The sequence below is a fragment of the Trichomycterus rosablanca genome, chromosome 5 (genome assembly GCF_030014385.1).
Source record: "Trichomycterus rosablanca isolate fTriRos1 chromosome 5, fTriRos1.hap1, whole genome shotgun sequence".
In the NCBI taxonomy this organism is placed as follows: domain Eukaryota; kingdom Metazoa; phylum Chordata; class Actinopteri; order Siluriformes; family Trichomycteridae; genus Trichomycterus; species Trichomycterus rosablanca.
The window spans coordinates 43,793,704-43,812,876 of NC_085992.1; the positions used below are offsets into that span (position 1 = coordinate 43,793,704).

A 19,173-nucleotide genomic window follows, 5' to 3' on the forward strand; every position below is an offset into this window, starting at 1 on the left:
ATGATACTCAATGTACCAACAAATATTACTTCAATTAGGTTTGGTGGAAAAATTGTACTAGGATTGTACAGATCAAGTCAAGATTTTACATAAATTTGGAAGGGAAGTATGTGGACATTTGCTTAATTATCAACTACACCCATTGAGAACAGGTGTATAAAATAAACTCTGACTTAATGGAAGAAGGGTCTTTAGGAACACCAGTGGCATGCACACAGTCCTAAAAATCAGCCCCACTAAACATCTTTGGGAAACAATGGAACACGGATGTGTGCCAGGCTCTTTTCGTCTAACGGTAATGTCTTACAGATAGTCATTTTAACTAAATGGACACAAATTTCACAGAAGCACTTGGTGGGGGAGTGTTGGAATGAGATGTCCAAAAAGCTTATGTCCACATACTCCTTTACAAATACTTACAAAAACGTAAACAGATGATTCACAAACAATGATGTGCATGTAGTGCCCATTAACCCTGTTTTTGTTTTACTTTAAGCTTCAATAAGGCGCTTCTAAAGGAGGTTCTGTGGCAGAAGTGGTCTACTTCATGGCCATGACAATCATATCACGAACCATGAAATGAGCCTTTTTCTGTGTTATATGCAATTTGCTGTAAAATTAAAAATGTAAAGTGTTAAATTTAAGCGTGTGTTAAGCACTTAAATGTCTCACGTTTACTGGTGGATTTGCACTATAAGGTGGTCCTAGCAATCCTACAGCAATCGGTTAGTCAAAATGTCCAAGATGTCGAAGCAGCTAAAAACACTACTCAAGTAACGGGGTTTGGAAAACTCAAATTCAATTATGTGGACGCAGGGGGGGCTGTTCTAGGTAGGCTGTGCTTTATATTGTAGCTTCCATTTATTCTATCATTCAATGTATGGGTGTAATTTAATGACTGTTAGTTTAATGTCTTTAGACCAGACAGCTTCTCAGCAATGCAACCGTTCCCAACCCCAACACTCAGCCCGACTGAGATATACCCAACACCAACAAGATCAACATTGCACAAATCAAATTCCTAAGTGGTACAGGTAGTGCCATACACTCCTAACCCAATGACCCAAAGTGGGTAAACAGGACAATGGCTTGTTGATCAAAACCAGACTTGTTTTTGGAACCCTCACAAAGGCTTGAGGCAACTTTCAACCCTGACTGTCCCATGTGTCCGTATGGCACCTGCTGAAGGGGACAGAGAGACTGTATAGCATTTCAGAGCTGTTATTTTTAGTGGTAGTGCAGTTTAAGGGGTGGCTATATGTAGCTCTTCCCAGCTGGCACCAGTGTTGATGATAGAAACAGAGGGTCAGGAAGCAGGATTGATAGAATCAAAAACACAGGGTTAGGAGGAAGTACATGTAGTCAGTGCCAGAAAAGAGTATTGTGAACAGGCAAACTTATAACAGACTTGCAGTCATCTGTTCTAGAAAAGGACAATGAACCAAAATAAAGAACCACCCTACATTAACAAATAACTCTTAGATGTTTTATTTAGCCATTTTATTTTAAACATTGTGCTGTACTGTTTCCAAGAGTGTAGGTTTTTTTTGTCACTCAGTGAAAATATGTGGGGTAATGTGTGAAAGGTAGTACTGATCTGTATACCATGATAATTTAAAATAACCTTGTTCTTGTTCATGCCTCATAACTGAACAGCAAAAATAATAATTCAACTGTGGCCAGTATGGGTAAAATTTCAGGAATTCCCTTTCCTTGGTTTATGAAAACAAAAAACTCAGATACTTTCAGCAGTGTATGAAGTTCCCCATCTAAAACCTTGGGCTTTACTGACTCCTAATATCTGTACACTGTGTGTTGGGTTAGTCTCAAAACAGAGGGCATCTTAAAATTTAAAATGTAGGGCTCAGTTTTGGTTTATTTAGAACACTGGTTTTACACTGACAGCAGATATAGATCATTTAGAAAGACAAGAATAGGGGAAAAAACGTACTCAGTGGCATTATGTGTTCTGCTGCTGGGTGATGAAAGTTCAAACCCATACGTCCTGTGGAAACACAGAAGAGAAAAAGATTTGAGAAATCAACTCTTAAAAAAAAAGAGCATAACACCAATTAACAAAGCATACATTCAGTGTTTAAATGTGGTAATTTTACAAATCAAGGTTCGAATCAAGGTTGCATTGGGTCTCAAGCCTACTTGTATCACTGGCACATAGTCAGCATGAACCCTGTACAGGGCACCAGTCCATCACAGGGCATCCAGACTTGCAGTCATTTATGCACACACTATTATAAAATTACTAAAATTATAGTTAAGTTTTGTTTGTTTTTATAACACCATGTTGTCATGTTTATGGTATTCATGGCAGGAATCTGTGTTTAAGCTAGTTTTATCTGTTTTGTATCATATTAACAATTACATATATATATATATATATATATATATATATATGTATATATTATAAACAATTATACATAATTGTTTATTATACGTTTAGATAGTGTTCCTTTTTATTATTTAAATTATTTATGTATTTTGACACCTACACCAAAAAAAATTCCTTGTACATCTGGTACTTGGCGAATAATAAAGATTGTGATTCTGATTTTATTGTATGTTTTCAGTTTTATATTGTTAAGGAAATTGATCATTATTTTATGATTGGCTCATGTCAGAGGGGGAATGGTCAAAACAGTCTAGCCGTTGGGAGGTGGACTTCTCAGTCAGTCCGTTATTAGTGCCAGTCCCAAGCCAGGATAAAAATAGGAGGGTTGCATCAGGAAAAGCATCCAGTGTAAAAACTGTGGATGGTATGCGGACCAGATCTGTGGTGAACCCTAAATATACAAGCAGCCGAGAGAAAAAAATTGAAATAAAATAGACGTACTTCACACAGTTTGGAAGATAATCATTTTCACTTGGAAATACAGAGGGTGACACTTATTTACAATACAGCAGAGCATTTACAGTTTAAATGAATTAAAAAAATAGAATGGAATTTAATCAGATTAAAATAAAATGAACAGAACTACAAAAGGTAATAGTAAAATCAAACAAGATTTAATTAAGAAAGGGGTAAAAAAAATTTTTTTTAAAACACTGGACCAACAAGTGTTAATATAAAAGTGCCAATATAAAAAAACTGTGTTAATATAAAAAAACGGATAGACAAACTGACATTTAAAACAGTGAAGTAAAAGGATTATGATAAAACAAATGAAAATAAATGAATACAGTAAAATAAATAAAAAGAAATAAAGACAGTATTGGGATTAAAAAAGTTAAATGGTTACAGGCTGTTTGAAAGTGGCTAAAGAAAAAGTTTAGCACAACTAAGTGACACCAGCACTGTGGCTAAAAGCAGGTTTTACCAGTTTAGTAAAAACTCTTGGTACTTGACAGGTGATCCAGTCACTAGAGCAAGTCTGATAACTACTATGATTATGTTTTTATTAGTATTTTTTTCATTAGTTTTTTATTTAAGTATTTGTTAAATTGTTATTATTAGAGATTATGATTAGATATAAGCTGGCATATGGCTAAACAATGATTTATAAATCATATGTTGCCTGTCCTGCTGCTAGTAAGTAAGGCTGTAGAACCAGCGTCTCAAAGCAGAGTGATCAACTGAATCCAGTGGTTTAAGGGTTCTGTCAAAGGTATTTCTATGAACATCACAACCGTAGTCAATGACTGATAGTGAGGTTTCCTCCCCGACTGGCATTTACAGACAGGCAAAATCCAGCCAAATGCCAAGGTGCTTATTTGCTTTGACTCGCTCAGAGCTGGATCCTGTCAGGGAAGTATTAAAATCAATATTTGAAGATCTGGACAGTACATAGTTCTGCAGTTGTAAATTGAAATGACTTGTGATCTGGCAACCCTGCCGACACACAGGGCAAACACTTCACAGACTGAAACCCAAGACGGTTTTTTAACCCAGGTCCCCACGACCCTGAAGCTGTCCAGGATTTACACTTCCAGCTCTCTTCTCTATTTAGTCAGAATAGAACTAGACTGTGCAGACAGTGAAAGAATCTCTTTTTATTATTTAATATAAAACCCCTAAAAAAAACTTCCAGTGCATGAATTTACTTTCTAAATCTGCACACAATGTTTTTGTGCCTGTTAACTCATAAACATTAAAAGAGAAATGTAATTACAGTAAGAGAGGTTTTTAAAAACTATGCTTGGTGGAAAGATTTGATTTGAGCGCTTGGGTGGCACAGTGATCTAACCCAATAGCACAACACTGCAAAGTGTTTGAACATGCCGCTCAGCTGGCGCAGCGGTAAAAACACACGCTAGCACACCAGAGCTGGGATCTCGAATACATCGCATCGAGTCTCAACTCTGCCTGCCGGCTGGGCTGAGCAACCACATGAACAACGATTGGCCTGTTGTTCATATAGGGGCGGGGCATTAAGCCAAATAGGGACTCTCTTATGACTGATGCAACTATGACCTCTGCTGGCTGGTTGATGTTGCCTGCACAAGGGCGGGGAAGGAGTGCGTTGATCAGGGTGTGTCTCTCCGAACACGGAGCTGATGCGCAGCTGATCTCATCTGGTGACAAAATGCATACGGCTGCTGCCCACGTGTCGGAGGGGGCATGGGTTAGCTTCGTTCTCCTCAATCAAAGCATGATGCAATTGGGCAATTGGATGCACTAAAAGTTGGGAGAAAAAGGGGAGAAAATGCATAAACAAAATATAAAAAAAAAAAACTCGTGATTTAGAAGCCCAGCAGAGCAACCAACATGACCAGACATCCACACAAAAACAGTTGGCCATGTTTAAGGGAGGGAAGGTCGGACTGGGTCTTTTCTGGCTGCTGCTGCAACAGGTTCAGGCAGCTACACGAGTGGAGAACAAGGTGGAAAGGGGGGGTCACAAAAAGCTCAGTACTCGATTTGGCTCTGTGTGGGAACTCGACACTGGTGGGCGATAAGAAATGACCACAGACAGGACACATGTCAGAAGGGATGTGTAGTGATCCGGCTCTCCTTGATTAGATCGGGGGAATCGAGAATTATGAAAACATGTTTTATCATCTCAAAAACATGTAAAATATAACCTTAAAATCAAATTAATTGAATTTATGCAATTTTCTCCATGATAAAGCTGATTTGGTTACTTCTAAATAAAAGCACATAAATGTGTTTGTGTAAGAACACACTTAGGTCACAAATGAGACAATTTCCTCACCTCCTAAACCTCAAGGGCATGTAATGCTTATCTGTGGTTACAATAATTAAGCAAATGCTGATTGGTTGGGCAGGACATGTATCCAGAATGATATGTAACTCACATAAGATCATTATTTAAAAAAGTAGGCCAAAATAAATTCTTAATGTAAGCTGTGGCAAACCCAAATTAATCAACATGAAACCACCATGCTAAACATCTATTCATGTGGATTTTCAGATGGGCAGATGGAAGCGTTCAGATATTTCTGCCAAGAGCAGCAAAGCCGAGACAGATTCCTAGATTGTGTAGCATTAAGGGTGTTTGATAGCTAAAACAATGAAGAAGAGAATGCTGTGATTTTGATAAAGAAGCTCAGCCATCCTGGCCCCGTCTCAAGTGTAGTAGGAATAATTCCTCTTATGTATTTTTTAAATTTATTTATAAACAGTGGTAGCCTAGGGGGTAAAGCTTTGGGTTATCAATCTGAAGATTGTGGGTTTGAATCCAGCCTCTGCCATGCAGCCACTGTTGGGGCCTTGAACAAGGCCCTTAACACAGTCTGCTCCAGGGGCACTGTACAATGGCTGACCCTGCGCTTTGACCCCAGCTTCCAGACAAGCTGGAATATGTGGAAAAACGATTTTGTTGTACTGTACACGTGTATATGTATATATGACAAATAATGGCATTATATTTAAGCAATAGAACACGAGAGGGAGCGTGTTATCGCGAATAACATCACGGCTGTGATTTGGCCGCAGGCACGACCCGAAGGTGAGTGCCGTAGACCATCACAGCCGTGATGTTATTCGCGATAACACACGACCTCGAGTGTTCTATTGCTTTTATACAACAGTTTTTACAAAATAAAGAAAGAAAATAAATCAAAGAAGCCCTGAATTTCATAATAAATATGCTTTAATATTGACAATACCTTCCACCAAAAAGTAGTTCCACAGCGAATATAAAGTTTAACACTACAAAGCAGACATCCCAAGTTGCAAAAACTCATTTCAGGGAGGTAAGAACAACAAGAAGAAGAAAGCAAGAACCTCCGAAGGGAAAAAAAAGAAATAAAAAACCTCTCGCACACACCAAAGGATATAGGTGAAAACAGAACTTCTAGATGCTGCTAACAGGGCTATTAAGCTAACTGTTCGCGTTACAAACACATTAATGTCCCCTACATAGTGCACTAAATTGTGTATCAGATCATGGATATATGTTCCCTACATAGTGCACTAGATAGTGAATCAGACAATTGATTTATGTTCCCTACACACTGCGCTAGATTGTATATCAGATAACGGAATTAAAACGTGACCGGGAAAAAAAGTCTGTGTCGCCTGTGTGCGCGTTTGTGTACATGAAGCTTGTCGTTACTGGTAACGCGTCAGCGGAGTAATACCATTGTGTTGTGAAAAGACCGTGCTGTTATCATGAATATCAGCACGGCTAGAACGCTTCTCAACCAATCAGATTGTAAGGTTGGAACTAACTGTTGTATAATCTATACACTAATCACACCTTTTCCACTGACTACATGGTCCATGTTCTCAATGTATGTTTCCACCAGGTACTCTGGTTCCCTCCCAACTCTTAATGACATACAGCAGAACATACAGTCATGTGCAAGTAAGCAGTCAGTGAAGTAGTTTGGGTTCGAATCTGCTGATGCTAGGTGTTTTGAAACTCAAAACAGAAACAAATACAGCCGCTCCCTTTAGTTTTCCTTGCAAAGACAAACCTTTAAAATACATACGCACACTGTCTACGCTAGCACAGCTGAGCGTGAGGCAAGTAGAGACGCCTCTTTTTCCAAGACTGGTTATACACCGATCAGGCATAACATTAAAACCACCTCCTTGTTTCTACACTCACTGTGCATTTTATCAGCTCCACTTACCATATAGAAGCACTTTGTAGTTCTACAATTACTGACTGTAGTCCATCTGTTTCTCTACATACTTTTTTAACCTGCTTTCATGCTGTTCTTCAATGGTCAGGACCCCCACAGGACCACCACAGAGCAGGTATTATTAGGGTGTTGGATCATTCTCAGCACTGCAGTGACACTGACATGGTGGTGGTGTGTTAGTGTGTGTTGTGCTGGTATGAGTGGATCAGACACAGCAGCGTTGCTGAAGTTTTTAAACACCTCACTGTCACTGCTGGACTGAGAATAGTCCACCAACCAAAAACATCCAGCCAACAGCGACCAGTGGGCAGCATCCTGTGACCACTGATGAAAGTCTAGAAGATGACCAACTCAAACAGCAGCAACAGATGAGCGATCGTCTCTGACTTTACATCTACAAGGTGGACCAACTAGGTAGGAGTGTTTAATAGAGTGGACACGGTATTTAAAAACTCCAGCAGCGCTGCTGTGTCTGATCCACTCATACCAGCACAACACACACTAACACATGTCATTGTCACTGCAGTGCTGAGAATGATCCACCACCCAAATAATACCTGCTCTGTAGGGGTCCTGTGGGGGTCCTGACCATTGAAGAACAGAGTAAAAGGAGGTTAAAAAAGTACGCAGAGAAATAGATGAACTACAGTCAGTAATGGTAGAACTACAAAGTGCTTCTATATGGTAAGTGGAGCTGATAAAATGGCCAGTGAGTGTAGAAACAAGGAGGTGGTTTTAATGTTATGGCAGATCAGTGTATATAGGTGTTTTTTTATCATTTGTTATTTCTCATTTACAGAATCGACAAGACAAACATTTTCCTATAAACTAAATTTCATTAGCTGTAAGAATATTACACATGACAAAAAATGGTCTGACCCAATAAGAAAAAAAAGCCACGTCTGAAGCAGCTGCTGAATGGTTCAGCGTCGGTTTGGTAGCCTGCAGTTTCTGTAAGACTGTGTCAGAGTTAATAACACATCCTGTTGTGCCTTGTGAGATTCTCACCGGGACGCCTGAAGCTTTAACAGACGCCAACTGGCTTGTATGCAAACACAGTGGCAGTAAAAAGGGCACCTGTGTGAATTTGCACAGTAGGCCCACCATGACACACAGCCACTGCCGGAGGAGAAGCCTCCAGCCTTATAGTGACTCAATTCACAGGCAACCTGCTTGTGCAACAAACTGAAGGTTTAACCGACACAGACAGCCTAACACGTATCTTACTAACATGATGCAAACAACCCAACTACTGGTTTAACACATGAATAGCAGGCATTTCCAAGGTCCGGCGCGCAGACCAAATGCGGGCCATAGAAAGATTTTAAATAGCCAGTGAAGTTTATCTCACAGCTCTTTTCCATTGCACAGTACCCACTGGTACGGTTCATTTTCTAAATCCGTGATGCCACATTTAGTGGTCGTTTCCACTGGCAAGTGACCTGTACGGTACCCAAGTACCCATAGTAAATTTGGTTATGCCTCTAGGCCAGGGGTCGGCAACCTTTAACACCCAAAGAGCCATTTGGACCCGGTTTCCACAGAAAAGAAAACACTGGGAGCCGCAAATACTTTTTGACATCTAAAATGAAGATAACACTGTATATATTGTTTTTTTACCTTTACGCTTCGTATAAACAACTATAGTGTGTTGCTTATGTAATGAACACATTTTGAACTCTTAAAAAAATAATAATAAAAAAACACGCCGAGTTGAAGGTCTCTTTTAAATGAATTAAAAAGCTGAACTTTAATTATCCATGTAGCAAACAAAATGCCGTGAGCCGTCATCCTTATATCACCTTTGGGCTTTCGGAGCGTGTAGCGGAGCCTTGACCTGAATTTAAAAAATAAATTGGAGAAAAAACACTATGCCACTAAACAATGAAAAATAAATATTTGCAAAATATCTGCATAAATATCTCGATAAATGCACGGCGTTTTGGCGGGTATACCGGCTTCCGAGAGTGTGACGGTTATTTTGAGCGACGAAAAATAATAAAATATAATTTTATTTTAATATTTAAGATCACAATAATCTTCCAATTTAGAACTACAATTTAAAAAAAGAACTAACACAAATAAAATACACTTCAATTAAATACTTATAATTTATTTTCCCAAGCCACGCGGAGCCGCAGTAAAAGGATGAATGAGCCGCATGCGGCTCCGGAGCCGCGGGTTGCCGACCCTTGCTCTAGGCCAAGAACCGAACAGACTGTATGGGTGGAGCATGAAACAGTGCAGACTTTGATTGGTCAAATGGAATCATCAGAGAATATAAGCACCTCATAGATTTTGTCATGATCTACATGTGTATAGTAAAATGAAATTTTCTGCATACGCTAACTTGTTTGGAAGCTGGGGTCAGAGCGCAGGGTCAGCTATTGTATGGCACCCCTGGAACTTTGAATGTTAAGGGCCTTGTTATTTTTTTTTTTTTTTTAGTGGATCCAATTTCTGCCCGTCAATCATCCACTCGCTAATGCTGGTCCCTGCTCCTGATTGGGGAGGACGAGGCTGCTCCACGCCCCCTCTGACACGTGTACAGCAATCGAACATCTTATCACCTACACTTGACGAGTGCAGTGCAGTACAGCGCTGTGTACGGAGAGCCACACCCTCTACCGCACTCCTTTCCCATCTCCGTGCAGGTGCCACTAACCAGCCAGCAGAGGTCGCAATCGCACTAGTCTGAGAGAGAGTCCCCATCCGGCTTAATCCCGCCCCTATCTGAACATTACTCGTTACTCATTACACAAGACTCATCAGTTCACAAGTTTAATGTCAAATACAGTCATGGACATATTAGTATCTCCAATTCATTTCACTTGCATGTCAGTGGACTGTGGGAGGAAACCAGAGCTCCCGGAGGAAGCCCACGCAGACACGGGGAGAACATGCAAACTCCACACAGCAAGGACCTGGACCACCCCACCTGGGGATCAAACCCTGGACCTTCTTGCTGTGAGGCGACACGAGCTGGTTAACATGAGCTGGTTATTTTAATTTCTAAAGCACCGTGTTTCTACTATAAATTAGCAAGACAAGACAAGGCTCAGATCGTTCTGTTATAAGCTTCCAAAGTGTTAGGCACACAGGAAGTGTGTGTGTGTGTGTGTGTGTGTGTGTGTGTTTAGGTTACAGCAGCCATGGCTTGTTAAATACCTCAGCACTATTTTGCTTGGTCCGTGCCACAGACTTCATTGTCACGTTGCTGCCAATGCTAATATCCTAATACAATACCAAACAGGTAGTGTCACAACTGCATTAAGGGGGTCGCTTGAAATCCGGAGTGCATTTTGGTAAATAAAACTGGTTATTTTGTGTCGGAAACATGCTGAATGTTTTCAAATTACATATTGGCACCACATTCAAAGAAATATATCTAGGAATTAGAATATTATCAGCTTTACACATTCCCAGCAATAAAAAAACATAACATAAAAACCATTGCTTTAACAGATCTGCATTATTGCTTCTGTGAGTATTGTGTGCAATTAAAACTGGGGGAAACCCTCCCTGAACTGGGAATATTTACTAGGGAACATGGGACAATCTCTTCAACCAAGAGTTATGCCTAGTTCACACTACATGACTTTAGCACTCATTTCCGCTCGGCGACTGGTCGGAGCTAGATTTGCCGGCTTGGGAGCAACTCGGCATTCGCTCGGTGATCGAAACTCGGCTCTCAATCGCTATGTGTAAACTACTCAACAACTCGATCTGAGCAGCTCACAGATTTCTAGCATGTCAAATATCTGGATCTGAGTTGCCCGACTGGCAATGAGTGATATGTCTAACGGTCAATGAGAACGCAAGGTACGGGGTAAGGGGAAACACATGGGAGGCGTTGTAAAAAGGTGCGACAGGGGCATAATATAGTTTATATCAGAATACATCGGCACACACATGATTTTTACAGTATTTCTGACCTTATCGTTCTCTACAAAACATAACACCAACCTCCAACTCACTATAGAACAATCCATGCTGTTCATGTAGCCAAATCCACTCAGATTCATTTAGTTTTCCTCGTTGTTTGTACGCTGCACATCAGCGCACAAACTTTGATCGCTCGCTACTTGTTGACGTGCATTCTAGGACGTGGTATCATTAAACCCCTCGTCACTTCTCGCGTTTGTTTTCGTGACAAAACGTAGTTTGGGAGACCAGAGAAGCTCGCCTGTGATTCCAGTTGGTAATAGATGGTGTAGTGTGAAACCCCCTATCACTGATCAGTCGTGTAGTGCGAAAGCCACACCAACTTAAAAGACTCCCGATTGCTAGAGATCCAGTTGTGTAGTGTGAACTGTACAGCGACCTGACGACTTGAAAAGTCGTGTAGTGTGAACTCGGCATTAGGTGTACAGCATCATAACACTGTTGCTCAAACTGGGGCTCAAACTATTAGGACACCCCTTCTAATTACTGAATTCACATGTTTCAGCCACAACAGTTCCTAACAGGGGTAATAAATTAATAATATAAAGGAAATTATTTGCTTCCAACTTTGCAGCAACAGCTTAGGGAAGATGTTTCCTGTTAGAACACACATCTCATTACTTCCATTTCGGAGTGTGTACAGATTTTAGGCTTGGAAGGTGCCAGTTCCTACAGCTACACGAATGTCACATTTACACCAACCCAGACACACAGAGAATAGATACGGAGTTCCAGCGTGGCATCACTACAATCAAAACAATACTTTATCTTAGTTACAGTGCTAAGGTCATGAAGCACCAACTTTCCACTACAACTAATGTAAAGAAGAGCTGTTATTCCTCAGCTTTCTGCCAACAGCCATGACTGTGTCCCTGTGCACACATCAAGCTTTGAAATGAACTGAAATATCAATTGATGCTTTCTTGACCAACATCAGTGATTAGCCACACAAATGCTCTTTTGACTAAACAGGCACAAAATCCCACAGACATACTTTAAATTCCTGTAAGAAGCCTTCTCATAAAACTGTTGTTGGCTGTCACTAAAATTATCACATAAAGATCACTATTTTAATACTAATTGTTTTTGAAATGTGATGTCCAATAAGCTTATGATCAGGTATCCAAGTATGTTTGTTTGTTTATTAGGATTTTAACGTCATGTTTTACACTTTGGTTACATTCACGACAGGAACGGTAGTTACTCATTACACAAGATTCATCAGTTCACAAGGTTAGATCAAACACAGTCTTGGACAATTTGGTATCTCCAATTCTCTTCACTTGCATGTCTTCGGACTGTGGGAGAAAACCGGAGCTCCCGGGGGAAACCCACGCGGACAAGAGGAGAACATGCAAATTCCACACAGGAAGAACCCGGACCGCCCCACCTGGGGATCGAACCCAGGACCTTCTTGCTGTGAGGCGACAGTGCTACCCACTTAGCCACCGTGCCGCCCGTGTCCAAATACATTTGGTCATACAGTGTAGCAATAATCTGGTTTGGAATTAGATTACTGCAGTATTTCATTCAGATTCATTAACAAACAAATAGAATAAACGGTTGCATTTAAATCACGGAATATGAATTAATTTATGAAATTTGGTGCTTGAACAGAGCAAACTAAAAACAAGCAGCAGAAAGGCACAGAGGTCATCAAATGGCATCATTCCAAGGTAAATCAAAACAATATTAGTAACAGGACACTGGCAGCTTTAGGCCGATTTGTAACTGCATTTCCAGGACTGAAATTTTTCAGATCATGTTTTTCGCTCAACAAATATTCAACAACGCTTTGCTGTTTACGCCTGACTGACAGATCAAATCATTCCTATTTACGTTTCTATCCACAGATCCATTCCAGTCACTGACAGCAAACGTTTTACAATCTGCCGAGTAATTTCCTTCAGACATCTGTTGCCACGTGCCTGCTGACGGAGCATTAAAAACAAAAAAAATACATCACACTGACAGCAAAGTGACTTGGGAGGTGATTATTATTTCCTCCACACAGCTGCAGTCACATGACTGACCTGAAAATCCACAACGATCAGACGGATTTGTTATGGAGCACAAAAGCTGGTGTCAGAAGGCCACAAGTGTAATGCTGTAATCACAGTACGAATGCTAATATCATGAAGACACCTGATGTTCAACCTTAATCTGATGGAAAGAGTCAATATGCTTTTATCTTCTCTCAGGTTCCAGGAGATCTTCAAGTCAAAAGATTTTTAACTTCCCCCTCGATGACCAAGACAAGGGAAAGACGATACAGTTCTACATTCAAACCCCATTTCTGTCAGGTTGTCACTGTTGGGCCCTTAAGCAAGGGCCTTAACCCTCAATTGCTTAGACTATATACTGTCACAGTACTGTAAGTCACTTTGGATAAAAGTGTCTGCTAAATGCTGAAAATGTAAATGTCTCTATAAGCTTTTCACACCTGGATTTGAGCAGGTTATTACATTCTTCACTGCAGATCATCTTAAGACCTCTTCATAGTTGTTCAAATAGGGTTTAAGTCTGCTTTGGCTGGGCCACTCTTGCCTTCAATCCATTGTCATATTGAAATGTAAACTGCCATCCCAGTGTGGGTGAGCTCTGGAGAAGCTTTTCAGCAGGTAGCTTCCTTTATTTGGCTGCATTCATCCATTCCTAAATACTTATCAATACTAGAAAGGTAAAGGCTGTGCCAAGCCTTGTCCATTTCAAAACCATTTGGGCTACCATGGTCCAAGGAAGACTCAAAGCCTTACATTTTGTTTCATATCCTTGTCCTGATCTGTCTTGCTACAGAGACAGACAGACACTACACTTTGGACGTCATGGACTGGTTTTTGTATTGTTAATACAGTGTAAACTATGGGCACGTACAGATCCTGGTGTGCGTCTATTCAAACCATGTTCAGCCCATTCAAATTGCAACAGGTGGAGTACAATTTGGTTCCAGACAAATCTCAAGGATAATTAAAGCAAACATGACGCACCTGACCACAATTCGGAGAGCCACAGTAATGAGTCTGAATGCTTTTGTAAATAAGAGATTTTAGTTTTTGATTTTCCATAATTTTCTCTGATTACTCTTTGAATTAAAAACAGGTTTTCTTTGTATCTTTATGAGTGATTTAGTGCAGATTGATGGGTAAAATTAGTGCTGGGTGGTATGACATGGTATGACGGGGAGTACAATCGCTATACCGTCTTTGAGTCCTCATACCGTATAGATTTTTCATATACCACCATACCGTAACACAGTTAATACAACAGCTGTAAGCTTCAGTAGGCCGCAAATCATATAACATTGTCGCAGCTAAAAGCGCTATGTAATGTTGTGCAGAGTAGATACAGCCCACAAGTTAGCCAGGTAGTGTTAGCATAACAGTATTAACAGATGGTAGAGACTTTATCGATATGGTGAAAAAAACAGATGGAGGATGAAGAGAGGAAGACCAAATATGCACCGGAAGAACCTGCCAAAGAAATGAGGCGTATCGGCAGTTCAGAACAGACTAAAACTCCATATACTGTACGGTTTGTCGAGCCACTGCTGTTGCAAACAGCTACATTACTGACGCAGTAACAATAGTAAAAAGTAAGCCCTAGATAAAAATGGCAATTCCAAGCAATATCTGACAATAATTGGCAAATGGCAAAACAGCAATAAAGTATTCAAGCTTAAGTTGTTTGTTTGTTTGTTATTAGGACTTTAACATCATGACAGGAACACAAGGTTTTATTGAACACAGTCTTGGACAATTTAGTGTCTCCAATTCATCTCACTTGCATGTCTTTGGACTATGGGAGGAAACCAGAGCTCCCGGAGGAAACCTACACGGACACTTGGAGAACATGCAAACTCCACACAGAAAGGACCCGGACCGCCCTACCTGGGGATCGAACCCAGGACCTTCTTGCTGTGAGGTGACAGTGCTACCCACCGAGCCACAGTGTTGCCCAGACTATCACTGTTTGTTCATACTAGCCTAATGGAGAAGTGATGAAAAAAAATAAACAATGCACCGGAAGAACCTGCCAAAGACATGAGGCATATCGGCAGTTCAGAACAGACTAAAACTCTATATACTGTACGGTTTGTCGAGCCACTGCTGTTGCAAACAACTACATTACTAACGCAGTAACAATAGTAAAAAGTAAGCCCTAGGTAAAAATCTCAAGTTGTAAGTCATAAAAAAATCTCTGACAAACACTGTCATACAGCAACGTAAATCCTCCTCATTTTAACAATCTACAGGCATGGAACTAAATTTAGAATCAGACATAGATGGAGGAGTACAATTAAACTGCTAAAAGTAGCAACATAAAGGAACAACGACACTTAAGCACAGTTAGAATGATGTGTACAGTGCAGGAATGTAGATTCAGGAAGCTTCACAGAATGACGATGTTTTGCATCATGTCTCAGTATAAAGGTAGTCTAGGTCTGTAGTCTTATAATAACTACACTAATGATGTCAGGAAAAGCTTTAACACCGCATTTCTGTTATGTTATTAGCATGCTTAGTTAGCACGTAATTAGCAGTTCACTACTTCACAACTTACTTTATTTAGTGTCTAAGTTCTTGTTACTGTTCTCCATTAATGCTCCATTTTCTATATTACGCTAAATTGTTGATATGAAATACAGTAGACCCTTGACTTACGAATTTAATTGGTTTCGAAGGGCTGTTAAGTCAAAATGTTCGTTAGTTAAACCTATTTTTCCCATGAGAAATAATGTAAATAGAATTAATCTGTGCCAGACCTCCCAAACCACCCCCTTACCTAACCTTTCTAATGTCTTAAATGCTCTTTTTTGTTATAAATACAAGTATATTTTCCCTTAATCTTAAATTATAGAATAGATAATACTGTAGTAAATAATAATAAACAACAATACACAGTAGTACTGTACTGTACATAAAAAACACACATCTTACCTATACCATACAACATACAATACCATACACAATAATAAACTACCTTCTTTTTTTATAAAATGTATCTACCAGAAACAACAATAACTCTCATATTTCTCTATTATTTCCTTCTTTACTTCAATAGTGTTGTATTTTGTAGGTGAAATTGAACAAAAGAAAGAATACTTTACTCAGCGGACTTCCTTCTTCTCTCTTACTCACTGTCCCCTCTGTCTGATACACAGTGACAGCTACTGGCAGGAGTAATTATACAACAACAAATGTAATTTTCTCACCACTATGCTTTCTCTGCACCTTATTTGGGGCCATTTTAATATAGAAAATATAAAGAAAACACCGAAAAAACACTGTCCGCTGTCTGAAAGTTCGCTCTCTCTCTGTCTCTCTCTCTCTCTCTCTCTCTCTCTCTCTCGAGAGAGAGAGAGAGAGAGAGAGAGAGAGAGAGAGAGAGAGACGCTCGGAGTCAACTTGTTCGTGACGTCACGTGTTTCGCGAATTTTGCTTCGTAATCCGAAATTTGTTCGTACGTTAAGTTCAAACAGATCATTCCTAACCCGAAATGTTCGTATGGTAAACCATTCTTAACTCAAGGGTCTACTGTATAGTGGTGTGTTTATATTTTGATCAGTGTTTATGCTTAGCAGTTAACAGTCGACCAATCATGATTGCTTATCAGTTGAAAGAATAAGAACCACGCTAATCAAGGTTAATCTGGCCCTTACATTTTATACATTTGTGATGACACTGATGTTGGTCAAGAAAGTCTCAACGGATGTTCCAGTACAGTCCAAAGCTGTGGTCAGGACACTGTGCAAGACTGGAGTTGATTTAAACCAAGCTTTTCTTCATGTCTTTATAGAGCTTGCTTTGTACACAGGGGCACAGGCATGCAGAAAGGAAAAACAGCCTTCCCTAAACTGTTACAGCATATAATAACCTTTATATAATTTATTTAATACACCTATTAGCAATTGGTTTGTCTGAAACACATTGATGTCACAACACTTTTGTCCATATAGTGAGTGGGAGTGTGTTTGTGGGGTTTACAATCTAGCAATTTGGGGGGGGGGACATATCAGTGTGCCCTTAGGACCTGGATAAACAGGAAGGTTGCATCAGAAAGAGCATCCGATGTGAAATCGGTGCCAAATCAAATAAGTGTATATTACGTGATTACTCGTGTAAAAACACACATCTCATTACTTCCATTTCGGAGTGTGTACAGATTTTAGGCTTGGAAGGTGCCAGTTCCTACAGCTACACGAATGTCACATTTACACCAACCCAGACACACAGAGAATAGATACGGAGTTCCAGCGTGGCATCACTACAATCAAAACAATACTTTATCTTAGTTACGGTGCTAAGGTCATGTATCAACTGTTCAACTTTCCACTATAATAAAAACAGCTGTTATTCCTCAGCTTTCTGCCAACAGCCAGCGACAACATTAGACAGCGTAATCTTTCTCATATTAACAGTAAATAATTTACTAGCCCCTGTGCCCGGCACAAGCATATTTGTAAGACTATCATTGTTTGTTTATTTATTAGGATTTTAATGTCATGTTTTACACGTCATGTTTTGGTTACACTAATGACAGGACAGGTAGTTACTGGTTACACAAGATTCACCAGTTCAAGTCTTTAATTTTTTTCTATTTTTCCCACTTTTTTCCCCCAATTTTTCTCCCCTAATCTAGTCGTGTCCAATTACCCTGATTGCGTCCTCTATACTGATTCGACCCTTCACCGCTGACTGAGGACGCCTCTCAACTGACATACGCCCCCTCCGGCACGTACAGTCAGTACAGACTGCATTTTTCACCTGCACGAGTCGAGTTCATACACTTGACGGGCACTGTGTATGGAAGGCCACACCCCCATCAGCATTATTCCTCAGCCCTGTGCAGGCGGCATCAGTCAGCCAGCAGGGGCCGCAGTTGCACCAGTTATGAGGACCTATGATCCGACTTTCTTACCCTCTAACCCTAAACAACAGCCAATCGTTGTTCATGCTACTGCTCAGCCCAGTCGGAATGGCAGAGCAGAGATTCGATACGATGTATTCGAAATCCCAACTCTGAGTCATGGGCAATTTTGTATCTCCAGTTCTCCTCACTTGCACGTCTTTGGACTGTGGGAGGAAACCGGAGCTCCTGGAGGAAACCCACGCAGACACAGGGAGAATATACAAACTCCACACAGAAAGGGAATCGAACCCAGGACCTTCTTGTTGTAAGGCGACAACACTACCCACCGAGTCAACGTGCAGCCCAGACTATTACTGTTTTTTCATACTAGCTTAATGGAGAAGTGGCTCAACAGGCAGCTGTATGAAACAAACAATCTACAGTGTTTCTTCTATTAACCAATAATAAGCAAAAATGTTTTATAAAGCAGGTTTATTTTTATGTATGACAGTATACACAGATCAGGCATAACATTATGACCCCATTCCTAATATTGTGTTGGCCCCCCTTTTGCTGCCCCACAAGAAGCAAACTGTGATGCACTGTGTATTCTGACACCTTTCTATCAGAATCAGCATTAACTTCTTCAGCAATTTGAGCTACAGTAGCTCGTCTGTTGGATGGGACCACACAGGCCAGCCTTCGTTCCCCACGTGCATCAATAAGCCATGGCCACCCATGACCCTGTCGCCGGTTTACCACTGTTCCTGCCTTGGACCACTTTTGGTAGGTACTGACCACTGCAGACCAGGAACACAACAAAGAAACTGGACTCTTCACAGACAAGTAGATCTGCATTGGGCAAAACAGAACACATTTGTACTACAGCTGATATTTCACTCGCTATTTACTGATGACATACATTTGTACTGCAAGCTGATGTGAAATCATTTCTTGCCACCAATCCTATTACAATGGAAATTCAGGTACAAAATTTCACATCCAAAAAGTTTGATTAAAGCTACAGATGTGCTTTTTGGCTAACAGCTTAAGTACTTCACAAGGAAAAGGTCCTTGAATCTCACACAAGGACTGTGTGTGTTAATGTGTATGTGAAACCATAACTGTGCTGTTATTGTGGGTGAAAGCACAAGGCAGTGCACGTGTAAATGCATGAGCTTCTACACAAGGCAGCTTTGTGTTTGGCAAGAGAATCTTTGGACAGTGGCGCGCCTGTTTGTGCCCGTGTTCTGAGGGGGCAGTGAGGCTTAATGCCTAACTCGCTACCCAAGTTAACCCCAGGTTAGGGTC

The 19,173-nt window shown here is 40.4% G+C and overlaps 1 protein-coding gene across 5 annotated transcripts in view; it reads right to left on the minus strand.

Moving 5' to 3' along the window:
* The window catches only part of cpeb3 (cytoplasmic polyadenylation element binding protein 3), an 85,194-nt gene that overhangs the window by 33,406 nt on the left and 32,615 nt on the right, over positions 1-19,173 (minus strand). For all 5 annotated transcript variants that reach the window (XM_062996198.1, XM_062996197.1, XM_062996195.1 and 2 more), the window contains exon 4: positions 1,952-2,005. In XM_062996198.1, coding sequence (XP_062852268.1) covers positions 1,952-2,005 — 54 coding nt within the window. The remainder of the gene's footprint in view (positions 1-1,951; positions 2,006-19,173) is intronic.